General features: G+C 46.9%; 1 protein-coding gene across 3 annotated transcripts in view; it reads right to left on the bottom strand.

Moving 5' to 3' along the window:
• The window catches only part of LOC129860196 (CUB and sushi domain-containing protein 1-like), a 588,526-nt gene that overhangs the window by 222,671 nt on the left and 350,372 nt on the right, over nucleotides 1-15,483 (bottom strand). For all 3 annotated transcript variants that reach the window (XR_008760312.1, XM_055930581.1, XM_055930589.1), the window contains exons 6-7: nucleotides 14,839-14,951; nucleotides 13,980-14,057 (exon numbers count right to left, since the gene is read on the bottom strand). Coding sequence is in view for 2 of the 3 variants with exons in the window: in XM_055930581.1 (XP_055786556.1) it covers nucleotides 13,980-14,057; nucleotides 14,839-14,951 (191 nt within the window). In the remaining variant the exon portion in view is untranslated. The remainder of the gene's footprint in view (nucleotides 1-13,979; nucleotides 14,058-14,838; nucleotides 14,952-15,483) is intronic.

The following is a 15,483-nucleotide window of genomic DNA, read 5'->3' as shown; positions in this document are numbered from 1 at the left end:
GACCCACTCCCTCGGGAGCGGAGAGGGTGAGTGTCCTCGTCTCCTGCCTCATGGGTCGTGCTCTTGAGTGGGCGAACGCAGTCTGGAATGGCCCAGACTCAGCGAAGGAGCACTACCCAGAGTTTACCCGCCGTTTTCTTGCCATGTTTGACCACCCTCCAGAGGGCCGAGCGGCGGGAGAACGACTGTTCCACCTTAGGCAGGAGAAGAGGAGCGCCCAGGATTACGCGCTGGAGTTCCGGACCCTGGCTGCAGGATCTGGGTGGAACGACAGGGCCCTTATTGACCACTACCGGTGTAGTCTCCGGGAGGACGTCCGCAGGGAGCTATCATGTCGGGACACCGCTCTTTCCCTGGATGAGCTGATTGACATGTCCATCCGACTGTACAATCTGCTGGCTGCCCGCGGGCGTTCTGAGAGGGTCCTGATGGAGTTGGGAGGGGCCGTGCCGAGGGGTACCGGAGGAGGAGGCTCTCCCTGCACCAGCTGTGGTCGGAGAGGACACACGGCCGATCGGTGTTGGGGGGGTCCTTCTGGGAGTCGAGATGGCAGGCGGAACGCTTCTCGATCACCCCAGGTGAGTCCGCACCAAACTCACCCAGAACCCCCTGTTGGTCACATGTTTGTCTTAATTCTTTTCCTTAAATGTTACCCACTACCTCTCATTGCTACGGCAATGGAATCATTTCACGGAGCGCAGTTCTTCACAAAATTGGATCTCAGGAGCGCGTATAGTCTGGTGCGTATTCGGAAAGGAGACGAGTGGAAAACCGCATTTAGTACCACATCGGGCCATTATGAGTACTGCGTCATGACGTATGGGTTAAAGAATGCTCCAGCCGTTTTCCAATCCTTTGTAGACGACATTCTCAGGGACCTGCACGGGCAGGGAGTGGTTGTTTATATCGATGACATTCTGATCTACTCAGCCACTCACGCCGCGCATGTGTCTCTGGTACGCAAGGTGCTTGGTAGACTGCTGGAGCATGACCTATATGTCAAGGCTGAGAAGTGTGTGTTCTCCAAACAAGCCGTCTCTTTTCTGGGTTATCGCATTTCCACCTCGGGGGTGGTGGTGGAGGTTGACCGCAATTATTGCCGTGCGTAATTGGCCGACTCCGACCACGGTAAAAGAGGTGCAGCGGTTTTTGGGTTTTGCCAACTACTACCGGAGGTTTATCCGGGGTTTTGGCCAGGTAGCAGCTCCCATTACCTCACTGCTGAAGGGGGGTCCGGTGCGGTTGCAGTGGTCAGCAAAAGCGGACGGAGCTTTCAACAGGTTGAAGGCGCTGTTCACGGATGCGCCCGTGTTGGCGCATCCGGACCCCTCTCTAGCATTCATAGTGGAGGTGGACGCGTCCGAGGCTGGGTTAGGTGCCTTGCTATCACAGCGCTCTGGTACGCCACCAAAACTCCACCCCTGTGCTTTCTTCTCGAAGAAGCTCAGCCCAGCGGAGCGTAACTATGATGTGGGGGACCGGGAGTTGTTAGCAGTGGTCAGTGCTCTGAAGGTGTGGAGACACTGGTTTGAGGGGCCTAAGCACGCTTTTCTCATCTGGACCGACCATCAGAATCTGGAGTATATTCGGGCAGCTAGGAGACTGAACCCACGTCAGGCAAGGTGGGCCATGTTCTTTACCCGATTCCGGTTCACGTTAACGTATAAACCGGGCTCCCAGAACGTAAAGGCGGATGCACTGTCCCGTTTTACGACACGGACGATCGGTCCACCGAACCTACTCCCATCCTTCCCGCCTCAAGGCTGATAGCACCAGTGGTGTGGGAGGTGGACTCGGACATCGAGCGGACGTTACGGGCGGAACCCGCTCCTCCTCAGTGTCCGGTGGGTCGGAAGTACGTCCCGCTTGGTGTTCGGGACAAATTGATTCGGTGGGCTCACGTTCTACCCTCCTCGGGTCACCCTGGGGTGACGAGGACAGTGGGGAGCCTTCGGGGGAGGCATTGGTGGCCTACCTTGGCTAGGGACGTTAGGGTTTATGTTTCCTCCTGTTCGGTATGCGCTCAGAGTAAGGCTCCTAGGCACCTTCCTAGAGGGAAGTTACAACCCCTCCCCGTTCCACAACGGCCTCCGTAGATTTTCTGACCGATCTTCCCCCGTCTCAGGGGAACACTACGGTACTGGTGATTGTGGATCGGTTTTCTAAGTCCTGCCGTCTCCTCCCGTTGCCCGGTATCCCTACAGCCCTACAGACTGCGGAGGCATTATTCACCCACGTCTTCCGGCACTACGGGGTGCCGGAGGACATCGTTTCTGATCGGGGCCCCCAATTCACGTCCCGAGTATGGAGGGCGTTCATGGAGCGTTTGGGGGTCTCGGTCAGCCTGACCTCCGGTTATCACCCCGAGAGTAATGGGCAGGTGGAGAGAGTGAACCAGGAGGTGGGTAGGTTTCTGCTGTCGTATTGCCAGGACCGGCCAGGGGAGTGGGCGAGATACATCCCCTGGGCCGAAATGGCCCAGAACTCACTACGCCACTCCTCTACTAACGTGTCCCCCTTTCAGTGTGTATTGGGGTACCAGCCGGTCCTGGCACCATGGCATCCAAGCCAGACCGAGGCTCCTGCGGTGGAGAAATGGGTGCAGCGCTCCAAGGAGACATGGAAGGCCGTCCAGGAATCCCTCCAACAAGCTAGTGGATGGCAGAAGAGGAGTGCTGACCGCCACTGAAGTGAGGCCCCCGTGTTTGTACCGGGGGAGAGGGCCTGGCTCTCGACCCAAAACCTGCCCCTCTGCTTGCCCTGCCGGAAGCTGGGTCCGCAGTGTGTAGGGCCCTTCAAAGTCCTGAGGAGAATAAACAAGGTGTGTTATTGATTACAACTCCCTTCCTATTATCGTATTAACCCCTCGTTTCATGTGTCTCTCCTCAGGCCGGTGGTAGCTGGTCCCCTGCAGGACGGTGAGGTGCCGGAGGTCCCTCCTCCCCCTCTGGACATCGAGGGGTCCCCGGCGTACACGATACGGGCCATTCTGGACTCGAGACGCCGGGTGAGGGGCCTGCAGTACCTCGTGGACTGGGAGGGGTACGGTCCGGAGGAGAGGTGCTGGGTACCGGTGGGGGACATTTTGGATCCGTCTATGCTGAGGGATTTCCATCGCCTCCATCCAGATCGCCCTGCACCTCGTCCTCCGGGTCGACCTCGAGGCCGGTGTCGGCACGCATCGGGAGCCGCGCGTCAGGGGGGGGTACTGTCACGACCCCGACCGAGGCAGGCTCTCCTTCCCGTTCGGGTGGCGCTCGGCGGTCGTCGTCACCGGCCTATTAGCTGCCACTGATCCTTTTCTCCCCCTCCTTATGTGTTTATTGGTTACACTTGTTTTGTATTAGGTTTGTAATTAGTTGGGCTTATCAGTCAGCCGGCCCGCCCGTTTCTTTGTGCAGGATTGTTAGTTGGTAAGAGTGGTGTTTGTTTTCGATCTACGTTGTATCTGGACTGTTTTCGTTCTGGGGTTGTTTTATGAGAACATCCAGTGTATAGAAGGGTGGCCTAGTTTCTCAGTGTTCATTAAAGAACATTTGTTATTGCACCTGCTGTTTCCTGCACTTGACTTCGCACTCCGACACCCAGTCCTTACAGGGCTGTAGGTTTATACTACCTAAGGTTAAGTGCAAAAGAACAAAGAACTCTTTCATCGCACATGCAATCAATCTGCTAAATTTGTGCAGGTGGAGCTGGTTCTTCTGACCAGTATGTGCAAACCATCAAAAGGAAGGGTAATGAATTCCCACACTCTAATGTATTCTCACAGTTTATTCAACATTTGATGGCAAACACAGGCTCCACACTGTGTAGATAGGTGGAATTTTCATCCAGTGAAAAATGTGAAGAAACCACCTTGGTGATAGATGTCAGTCATCTTTCCAGCCATCAACAAAATTGACCAAAAAAATCGTCCATATCAATGCAGATGAGAATAATTGAAATGTAGCTGCAGTAATTAGACGTCTTGGAAGATATTACGAGTAGGATGTCTGTACATCCGAGGTTTGGCCAGAATCCATAATTTGACACCTCTTCTCCTAAAATGAGCACCATGGGATCTTCAATGACCAGAGTGAGTCACCTGAGCTTAATCCCTCATCTAAAAGAGTCTGGTGATGGTGATAATATGCATAACTGTCACGTTCTGACCTTTATTTTCCTTTGTTTTGTCTTTAGTTAGTATGGTCAGGGCGTGAATTGGGGCAGGCAGTCTATGTTATGTGTTTCTATGTTTAGGTTTGTCAATTGGCCTGATATGGTTCTCAATCAGAGACAGGTGTTTTGCATTGTCTCTGATTGGGAACCATATTTAGGTTGCCTGTTTTCACTGTTGGTTTGTGGGTGTTTGTTTCCTGTGTCTGTGTTCATGCCACACGGGACTGTTTCGGTTAGGTTACGTTGTTATTTTGTATTTTTTGTTGTGTTCAGTGGATTATATTGCACTGTTGACAAGGTTGCCTTACACCAGCGTTACAAAATGATGTTTTCATAATTGCTATTTGTTTATCCATCCAGAACCTAATATCACCATATACCTGAGATTCAAATTCCAGATTGCGCATGGTGCCTCACTTTTGCAAAATCAGCCATTTATTAACACTAATTGCAATAGAACATGCTTTGTGAAGCATAGCATGGAGCATATTACTAATACAATTTAATGTGGTGTTCACCAGGGGATTGTTTTTCCCCATACTATTATAGATAGCATCAAGGGCATCTTTTGGAAAACACATTATGGAAATTGGGCAAACATTAAAGCCAAGCAAACACTGCAAGTTGGATAATGGTTTGTATGTGTGTGGATATGTGTGAAAATGAAAATCTTAATTAATTACGCACATAATTATGTGTGATACTCATAGTGGTAATGTTCAACTGATAATCAAACATTTTACCACTTTTGGATAAATAAATATGAAAAACAAATACTATGACCTCAATTATATGGAGACATTTCTTCCCTGGATACTCAGAACATTGTTACAGCAAGGTCTGAAATACATTTTGGTCCAACACCCAGTGTGAATGAAAAGAAATCACTGGCTTTCTTGTAACAGCGTTTCAATCCAAGGTGGTCATACATCAGGTCAAAGAGATTGCATGTGCATGTACTGTACATATCCATAAACACATGAGAAACTACCTGATCACCATGCATATGTGACTATAGCGCTAGTACGAACTTGGACCCAGGTGCAAAGAAACACAGCAGGCAGAGGTAAGGGTAAATCCAGAATATTTACCTAAGGTCTTCATAGCAAAACAACAAAGCAAGGGCACACGAGAAAACTGAACAAAACTTGAGACCTGAGCAACTGGCCCAGTCCACAGAGGAACCTAAATAGTCATCCAGTAGGTGATCCCAATAAGCCCAATCAGGGTCACCTGGATACTAGAGGAAATCCAAGGGTGCTCTCCAGTGGCAACCACAGGTAGTACACTCCAGTAAGAAACCCTTATCTGTGACAGGACCCCCCCTCCCTTAAGGAATGGCTCACGACGTTCCACCAGGGGTAGCTGAATGTTGACGGAAGTCCAGAATGAGTCCGGGATCCAAAATGTACTGGGCCGGAACCCAAAAACATTCCTCAGGCCCATAACCCTCCCAGTCCACGAGATACTGAGTCCCTCGCCGGAACTGACGACTGGAGAGGATGCGTCGCACCGTGTAGGCTGGCTGTCGCGCTATCATGCGAGGCGGAGGTGGAGGCCGAGTAGCCGGAACCAGAGGACTGAACACCACAAGCTTGAGTCTGGAGATGTGGAAGGTGGGATGAACCCTCGTGGACCGGGGAAGATGAAGACGATAGGCCACTGGATTGATGCCCAATAGAACCTTGAAAGGCCCAGTGTACCGGGGAGCCAACTTTCTTGATTCCATGCGTAGAGGCAGATCCCTAGTAGATAACCAGACCATCTGGCCTGGATGCAGGAGGGGACTCGGGCTGCGATGACGGTTGGCCTGTCGTTGAACCCGAGCTGAGGACCTCAGGAGCACTGACCGAGCCCTCTTCCAGGTCCAGCAACAACGAGAGATGAGGCGTTAGCGGAAGGAACCGTCACTTCAATCTCCTGATCTGGAAACAGGGGGGGCTGGTAACCGTACAACACCTGGAATGGTGACAGGCCAGTGGAGGAACACTGGAGAGTGTGGTGTGCATACTCCACCCAGGGAAGGAAAGCGGTCCACAATAACCAGGATGACCGTGTCCCTCTGAGGATGGAAGGCCCGTGATGAAATCCATAGAGAGATGGGACCAGGGTCGAGAAGGTGTTAGCAGCGGATGAAGAAGCGTCAGAGGCTGCTGATGAGGAGTCTTGCTCCGGGCGCATGGCGGACAGGCAGCCACAAAGGTCCGAGTGTCTGCCTCCGCCGAGGGCTACCAAAACTTCCTCCTCAAAAATTCAAGCGTTTTCTGCACTCCCGGATGAGAGGTGAGAGGCGATGAGTGAGCCCACTGAAGTACTTTGGACAGTGCCCCAAGAGGAACAAAAAGTATTTTAGGTGGACAGCCGTCTGAAACCGCCTCCCTACCTTGCGCTTCCCTCACTACAATCTCTATACCCCAGGACATATACCCCTCTATACCCCAGGGGATGATGGATTCAAGCGGCCAATCCTCACTGGAGCTGGGGAACTGGTGAGAAAGGGCATCCGGCTTGACGTTCTTAGACCCCGGACGGTAAGATAACGTGAATCTGAACTGAGTGAAGAAAAAAGCCAAACGAGCCTGTCGGGGGTTGAGGCGTTTAGCCTCCTGGATGTAGGCCAGGTTCTTGTGGTCAGTCCAAAACATGAAGGGATATTCCGAGCCCTCCAACCAGTGCTGCCACTCCTCCAAAGGCAGTTTGACCGCAAGAAGCTCCCAATTGCCGACATCATAGTTCCTCTCCGCTGGAGTGAGATGCCTGGAGAGGAAGGCCCAGAAATGGAGCTTTTGGTCTTTCACCGAGCGTTGCGACAGAACTGCCCCCACGCCAATGTCAGAGGCATCCACCTCTACCACGAGGGGAGAGAAGGGTCCGCATGAACGAGAATGGGTGCAGAAGAAAACCGACGTTTCAGGTCCTAGAATGCCTTCTCAGCATACATGCCCAGCCGAACCTTAATGAGTGTTATCAATAGCGCCGCCACAGCACTGAAGTTTCTCACAAATCTCAGATAGAAGTGAACAAAACCCAAAAAACCCTGAACTTGCTTGACCATGCTGGGTCGCGGCCAGTTGACCACAGCTCCTACCTTTTGGGAGTCCATCAGTACACAGCCCTGAGACACGATGTACCCCAGGAAGGAGATCTGAGGAACATGAAACTCACACTCTTCGGCCTTCACGAACAAGTGATGAGCAAGGAGTCTTTGAAGGACCTGGCGGACATGTTGGATGTGTTCAACCATGAAGATGAGGATGTCATCCAGGTACACAAACACGAACTGGTGAAGGAAGATGCGCAGCACATCATTGACCAGGGCCTGGAAAACGGCTGGAGCATTAGTAAGTCCAAACGGCATGACCCAGTACTCATAATGTCCATTAGGAGTGTTGAACGCTGTCTTCCACTCGTCTCCCTGTCTGATGCGCACCAGATTTTACGCGTTCCGTAAATCCAATTTAGAGAAAACCGTAGCTCCATGGAGTCTCTCAAAAGCTGATGACATAAAAGGAAGGGGGTAATGGTTCTTGATGGTAATGTTATTTAAACCCTGGTAATAGAAACAGGGGCGTAATCCCCCATCCTTCTTCCCAACAAAGAAAAAGCCCGCTCCTGCAGGTGAAGTGGACAGCTGAATAAAATCAGCCACCAGCACTTCCTCAATATAACTGTTCATGGCTGCAGTCTCTGGACCTGAGAGAGAATACAGCCCTCCTCTCAGGGGAGTGGTGTCAGACAGGAGGTTCATGGCAAAATCGTAGGGCCTGTGAGGAGGTAGTTTGCTGGCCCTTTGTTTGCTGAAGACCTGATCCAAATCCCAGTAATCCCGAGGTACGTGGGAGAGATCAGGATTGTCATTCCCAGCCAGAGGAACAGGAGGATCGGAAGTCTCCAGATGAGCAGGGCCGGAAAGGTGTGTAGAGAGTTGCTGGCAGGTGAACTGGCATGAAGGATTCCACCCCAGAACTCTTTCTGAAGGCCAGTCAATTTGAGGATTATGTGTGGAAAGCCAGGGATGTCCAAGAACCAGGGGAAGCTCAGGAGAGTCCACCAGATGTAACTGGATAAGCTCCACATGGTCATCCAGAACTCGTAGCTGGATAGGCATGGTGAGTTGCTTCACCTTCCCAGACCCTAGGGGTTGACCATCCAGTGCCGTGACCGACAACAGAGTGTCCAGCTTAGTGAGTGGGAGCCTCTGTTGGCGAGCTAATGTGCGATCCAGAAAACAGCCAGTAGCCCCAGAGTCTATGAAAGTCGATATATCCAACTGTCCCTTGTCCCACCGCAGGTTGGCTGAAAGCAAGGTGCATACCGTATCGGCCGCAGGAAACTGTATCTGACTCTCCAGAGCAGAAAGTCCTCCCAATTGCATCGGCTTCTCTGAAGGATATGAAGGAGAACCATAGCCGATTTGAGAACCCTGACGGGGTGCAGGACAAGCAGGCCCATCATACGGCAGTGGAACAAATGAAGAGTCGACTCCCTCAGCAGGGCCCGAAACACTGGAACCAACTCGGGACCCCTCCGTCCTCTCATGACGACGTTCCCGAAGCCGGTTGTCAATCCGGATGGCCAGAACGATAAGCTACCCAAGAGTGTAAGAGTTGTCCCGGGAAGCCAGTTCATCCTTGAGAACCTCACTGAGTCCGTTCAGAAAGACTGAGTGATGTGCCTCCATATTCCAACAGCTCTTAGCAGCGAGCGTCCGAAAGTCAATGGTGTAATCAGCTACGCTCCGGCTGCCCTGCCGAAGCGCAATGAGTCTTTGAGCAGCATTCCTGCCACTGATGGGTTGCTCAAAAACCCTCCTCATCTCCTGGGTGAAGCTTTGCCAATTGAAACAAATGTCTGATTGCTGCTCTCAGATGGCAGTAGCCCAGGCCAGAGCCCGTCCTGAGAGCAAGGAGATGACATATGCCACTCTGGAACGCTTGGTGGGAAACGCTGATGCCTGCAGCTCAAAGACCAGCGAACCCACGACACCTCCCAGGATGCCCCTCATAGCGCTCTGGTGCTGGGAGATGAGGCTCCCAAGGGGGGGGAGACGTGGAGCTGGTAGGAAGTGGAGGGCCAATCACTGTTCCATGGTGAGTGATGGCCGACCGTAAGTGGTGGAGCTCGGAGTGTCCCTCGGACGACAGAGAAATCTCTGCTGGGTCCATTTTGAGGCTCAGGTCTACAGTGACAAGAGCGCTAGTACAAACTTGGACACAGGTGCAGAGAAACACAGCAGGCAGAGGTAAGGGTAAATCCAGAATATTTACCTAAGGTCTTCATAACAAAGCAAGGGAACACAAGAACACTGAACAAAACATGCGACCTGAGCAACTGGCCCAGTCCACAGAGGAACCTAGATAGTCATCCAGCAGGTGATCCCAATAAGCCCAATCAGGGTCACCTGGATACTAGAGGAAACTCAAGAGTGCCCTCCAGTGGCAACCACAGGTAGTACACTCCAGTAAGAAACTCTGACCTGTGACAGCATACATCAGACTGGGTGGATTTAGTATATCTGGGGCGGCAGGTAGCTTAGTGGTTAGAGTGTTGGACTAGTAACTTAAAGGTTGCAAGATTGAATCCCCGAGCTGACAAGGTAAAAATATGTTGATCTGCCCCTGAACAAGGCACTAAACCCACTGTTCCTAGGCCGTCATTGAAAATAAGAATTTGTTCTTTAACTGACCTGCCTAGACAAATAAAATAAGAAAAAAAATCTGTCTGATAAAATCTGGGGCATATTGATATTTCCACGTATAGTATACCGACTAGGTAATGAATAGCAATCATGCAATAGAATGATTCAATATTAAAATTGATCATTGACAATGCCTTCAGAAACTATTCACACCCCTTGACCTTTCCCACATTTTGTTCTGTTACAGCGTACACACAACACCCCATAATGTCAAAGTGGAATTAGGTTTTTAGACATGTTTACAAATTAATAAAAAATTAATAGCTGTAATGTCTTAATTCAATAAGTTTTCAACCCTTTTGTTATGTTAAAATAAGTTGCATGGTCACAATCTGTGTGCAATAATGGTGTTTAGTATTAAAACTACCCAATCTCTGTACCCCACACATAGAATTATCTGTAAGGTTCCAAAGTCAAGCAGTCAATTTCAAGCACGGATTCAACAACAAAGACCAGGGAGGTTTTCCTATGGTTCGCAAAGAAGAGCACCTATTGGCAGATAAGGAAAAAGAAAGCAGACATTGAATATCCCTTTGAGCATGGTGCAGTTATTGATTTTACACTTTGGATGGTGTTTCAATACACTCAGTCACTACAAAGATATAGGCTCCCTTCCTAAATCAGTTGCCGGAGAGGAAGGAAACCACTCAGGGATTTCGCCATGAGGCCAACAGTGATTTTAAAACAGTTGCAGAGTTTAATGGCTGTGATAGGAGAAAACTAAGGATGGACCAACAACATTGTAGTTACTCCACAATACTAACATACATGACAGAGTGAAAAAGAAGCCTAAACAGAATAAAAATATTACAAAACATGCATCCTGTTTGCAATAAGGCATTTTAGTAATACTATTAGCAAATTGGAAAAGAAATTCACTTTTTGTTCTGAATACAAGGCCTTCTGTTTAGGGCAAATACAACACAACATATCACTGAGTACCACTCTTCATATTTTCCAGAACGGTGGTGTTATGAGTTGCATCATGTTATGGGTATGCTTGTCATCAACAAGGACTTGGGAGTTTTATAGGATAAAAAGAGCTAAGTACAGGCAAAATCCTACAGGAAAAACTAGTTAAGTCTGCTTTCCAACAGACACTGGGAGACAAATTCACCTTTCAGCAGGATAATAACCTAAAACACAAGGACAAATATACACAGGAGTTGCTTACCAAGACATCATTGGATGTTCCTGATTGGCCGAGTTACAGATTTGACTTAAATTGGCTTGAAAATCTATGGCAAGACATGAAAATGCCTGTCTAACAATGATCAACAACCAACTTGACAGAGCTTGATGAATTTGAAAGAATAATGGGAAAATATTGTACAATCCAGGTGTGCAAAGCATTTAGGGACTTACACAGAAAGACTCACAGCTGTAATCACTGCCAAAGGTGATTCTAGCATGTATTGACTCAGGGGGTTGAATACTAATCTAATCAAGATATATTAGTGTTCTATTTTCCATTAATTCATTAATAATAATAACAAAAAAGTTTTTTTCTTCCTGCTTTGATATTACAGAGTAATTTCATTAATTTTAATCCCACTTGGTAATACAAGATGTGGAAAAAGTCAAGGGGTGGGAATAATTTCTCAAGGCACTGTAACTGTCAGTGTCACGATCGTTGTTGTAAGAATCGGACCAAAATGCAGCGTGGTTTGGGTTAACCTTTTCTCAATAGGGGGTGCTGTTTTCACTTTGTAAAAATTTCGTTCCCAAATTAAACTGCCTCGTACTCAATTCTTGCTCGTACAATATGCATATTATTATTACTATTGGATAGAAAACACTCTCTAGTTTCTAAAACCGTTTGAACTATATCTGTGAGTAAAACAGAACTCAAGTTGGAGCAATTTTCCTATGAGGAAGTGAGAAATCTGAAATCAGTCAGGCTGTTCTGAGGTCAGTTTATTAATTTGCAAGTCGTCTATTGGTCGAGATGCACTGCATACGCCTTCCCCTGGATGTCAGCAAATAGTGAGAATTGGAATGGTGTTGCTAGGCAGATCTGAGGCCATATAAAGGGTTTTGGGAATGTGGGGTCCACTCTTTTCAACATTCGCCATGACGCAAGACAGACCTCAGGATGGCGTTCTGGAAAGCTACCATTATAGGCCTTAGATATATCCGGCTCTGATTTTATTCGATATAGGTGTTAAAGACATCATAATGTTGTTATTTTAAACCGAGTTATATCAGTTTATATCAGTATATTGCGATTTTCGGATATTTCTTTGTGCTGCGTTCTAGTGAGTTGGGCACGTCTGGGCCACATGGCTAATGTTTACTGCTAATTCCAAAGTTGAAGGCGACAATCTACAACCGAGCAACGATTATTTTGGACAAAGGACAACTTGCCCAAGATTCTGATGGGAGCTCATCAAAAAGTAAGAACTATTTATGATGTTAATTCGTTGTTCTGTTAAAAAATGTAAAACTCATATTCCGCCATTAATTTCGGTGCAGTCTCGCTTTAACGCACGCTGTATGTCGTAGTAACGTTAATTTAAAAAATCTAACACAGAGGTTGCATTGAGAACTAAAGTATCTTTCATTTTCTGTCCAACCTGTATTTTTTAGTCAAGTTTATGATTAGTTACCGATTAGATTAGGTGCATCTCCCAAGATTTCTCCCAACATTTTGTTGGCAGCTTGGCTACTATTCTCATTGTATAACCACGATTTGTGCCGCTAAATATGCACATTTTCGAACAAACTCTATATGTATTGCGTAATATGATGTTATAGGACTGTCATCTGAAGAAGTTTGAGAAGGTTAGTGAAAAAATGTATATCTTTTGCTGGTTTATTCGTTATCGCTATTGTTGGCTTGAATCAATGCTGTTGTGTGGTTGGCTATTGTAGTAAGCTAATATAATGCTATATTGTGTTTTCGCTGTAAAACACTTAAAAAATCTGAAATATTGGCTGGATTCACAAGATCTTTGTCTTTCATTTGCTGTACGCTGTGTATTTTTCATAAATGTTTTATGATGAGTATTTGGTAATTAGGTAAATCACGTTGACCTCTGTAGTTATTCTAGTTGCTTTGGTGAGAGTTGTGATGGTGGCTGCAATGTAAAACTATGATTTATACCTGAAATATGCACATTTTTCTAACAAAACATATGCTATACAATAAATATGTTATCAGACTGTCATCTGATGAAGTTGTTTCTTGGTTAGTGACTATTTATATCTTTATTTGGTCAAAATTGTGATAGCTACCTATGCAGGAAAAAAATGGTGGGAAAAAAAAGTTGTGTCTTTTGCTATCGTGGTTAGCTAATAGAAATACATATTGTGTCTTCACTGTAAAACATTTTAAAAATCAGAAATGATGGCTGGATTCACAAGATGTGTATCTTTCATCTGGTGTCTTGGACTTGTGATTTAATGAAATTTAGATGCTAGTATTTACTTGTGACGCTATGCTAGGCTATGCTAGTCAGCTTTTTTACTGATGGGGTGTGCAAGTAGAAGTTAATCATCTTTTATTATGAGTACCGGCACAAAAACAATAAAGAGCAAAGAAACGAACGTGCAGCTTTGTCATGCTCAAAGGCAACAATACAAAAACATGATCCCACAACCAACAGGTAGGAAAAAGCTGCATAAGTATGATCCCCAATCAGAGACAACGATAGACAGCTGCCTCTGATTGGGAACCATACCAGGCCAACCTAGAAATAAAGAAACTAGAATGCCCACCCTAGTCACACCCCGACCTAACCCAAAATAGAGAATAAGGGATCTCTAAGGTCAGGTCATGACAGTCATGTAATGGACACATACAGATGTCATTTATTTTTAAACAAAGAGGGCTTATCCAAACCCTCCAGTAGACTCTAGTCCCAGAGATGCCAATGTAGGTGGAGTTTAGTAGGATGAAAGATCAATCAACTTGACTTAACTTTGTAAGAAACACTCATTTGTTTGACTCTGGTACAACTACCAAATCCTAAAAACGTATCGTAATTTAAAAAGTGTACATTTCTTCACTGTTTTGGACTGCCTGGGGAAAGACAAACCCTTTTAAGACATGCTTGATTTTATGATGATTACAATTCTGATGTCTGTAAAACTGCACCTCAGCTTATAAGAAAGTACTTACAAACAGCATTTTTGTGGTTTGTGTCTTTGCTTGGAAGCAGTTTCACCCCTCTGGACTTCAGCTCAATGGCCTTTTTTACTGTTGGGGAGAAAAAGTAGTGCACGTCATAATCCATTATGTAATTAGCAAAACACCCTAAGAGCACAGGCTGAAAGAAAATCTGTGTCACAACATGCAAACACTTCTGTGAGATTTGTGAACAGTGTGAACAGTGGTGGCCACACTGTCACCTAACACCACTGGGCTCAGTTCCCAGCAGGCAGTGCAGTGAACGTGTAGCCTGCGTTAGTGTCAACAGAAGCCAATTTAGATTTGGATATGACTCGGAATCTAATCTGTTAATTATGTCATGCAGGGAAGCCAATTAAACCCTGAAAAATCTGAAAAAGGTTCAGTGTGAGTATTATTTTCTCCATATGACTTCATCCACTCGCCAGGTATTAAGGGAAAGTATAGTAATTTTACCCAACAATATAACACAAATGCTAAATAATAGGGGAACAAATTTATGTGGGAGCGAAAAAAGTTGCCAACAATTTTTAATGAGAATGGGCTTCATATCCAAACTCTTTTAGGCAGAAGTAGCTGGGGCTACACTTAGTGACTAAGCCTGGAGGGCCTCAAGTCATGTTGCACTTCGTCAAACTCCATTTAACAGGCAGAAACCAGAGAAATAACTATGCATACACCTGCAAACCGTATGCGGGCAGAATCCAGGTCAGGACAAGATGTCATGTTTAGCAGAGCTCTGGCAGAGCGTGAGAAGTGACGTGATGTGAAGGAACTCACTGCCAATTGCACTGGCGACTGCCTGCAATGGGAAGGGATCTATCCCAACCCTCTGACATTGACCCCTTACCTTGGTACTGGGCACTAAATCCTTTCCGCCGATGGTTGCTGTCTGATGTGAAATGCAGCCGTAGCCAGTTCTTGCTGCTGATGACAGGGGAAGGTAGATTCATACCAGTCAGCCTGGAAGAAAATATGATTCTCAATTCAGCAGTGACCCAAAACTTCCATCTAAAGGACTGTCATGACGTTGCCCTCTTTGAGTACAGCAAGCCCCATCCCCCTCTCCCTGCCTCTCCCTGCCCCCTACAACTAAGCTGCTGCGGTCAGTGAGGTCGTAAATTCGTAGGGAAGACCCTGCTTCATGGCCACACAGTATAGAGATAGAGTGAAGTTTCATAGAGAACAAAGGAATTTCTTCCACCTCACAGAACTTGAGGTCCGAACAACATTTACGTTCCGGAGAAGGTATTAAAGATCGGTGAAGAATCCAGCTACGAACTGGTCCGTTTGTTACAACTTGGTGAAGCTCATGGGAGATGGTGCGGCCACATTACCATAACTCTGTTTATATAATAGCCTCAGATATGAGGTTTACATCTAATTGTTGTATAAGATGAATGAGTGAGTAAGATACTGTTTGTAAAATTGTGTAATGTGATTTTGGACTGTTTAGTGAAGGAAACTCCAATTCCCTTTTGAGTTTAACTAAATC

This window comes from Salvelinus fontinalis, chromosome 1 (genome assembly GCF_029448725.1).
Source record: "Salvelinus fontinalis isolate EN_2023a chromosome 1, ASM2944872v1, whole genome shotgun sequence".
NCBI classification, from domain to species: Eukaryota; Metazoa; Chordata; class Actinopteri; order Salmoniformes; family Salmonidae; genus Salvelinus; species Salvelinus fontinalis.
The sequence above is the reverse complement of the archived record's forward strand: the minus strand, read 5'-3'. Positions and strand labels throughout refer to the sequence as shown.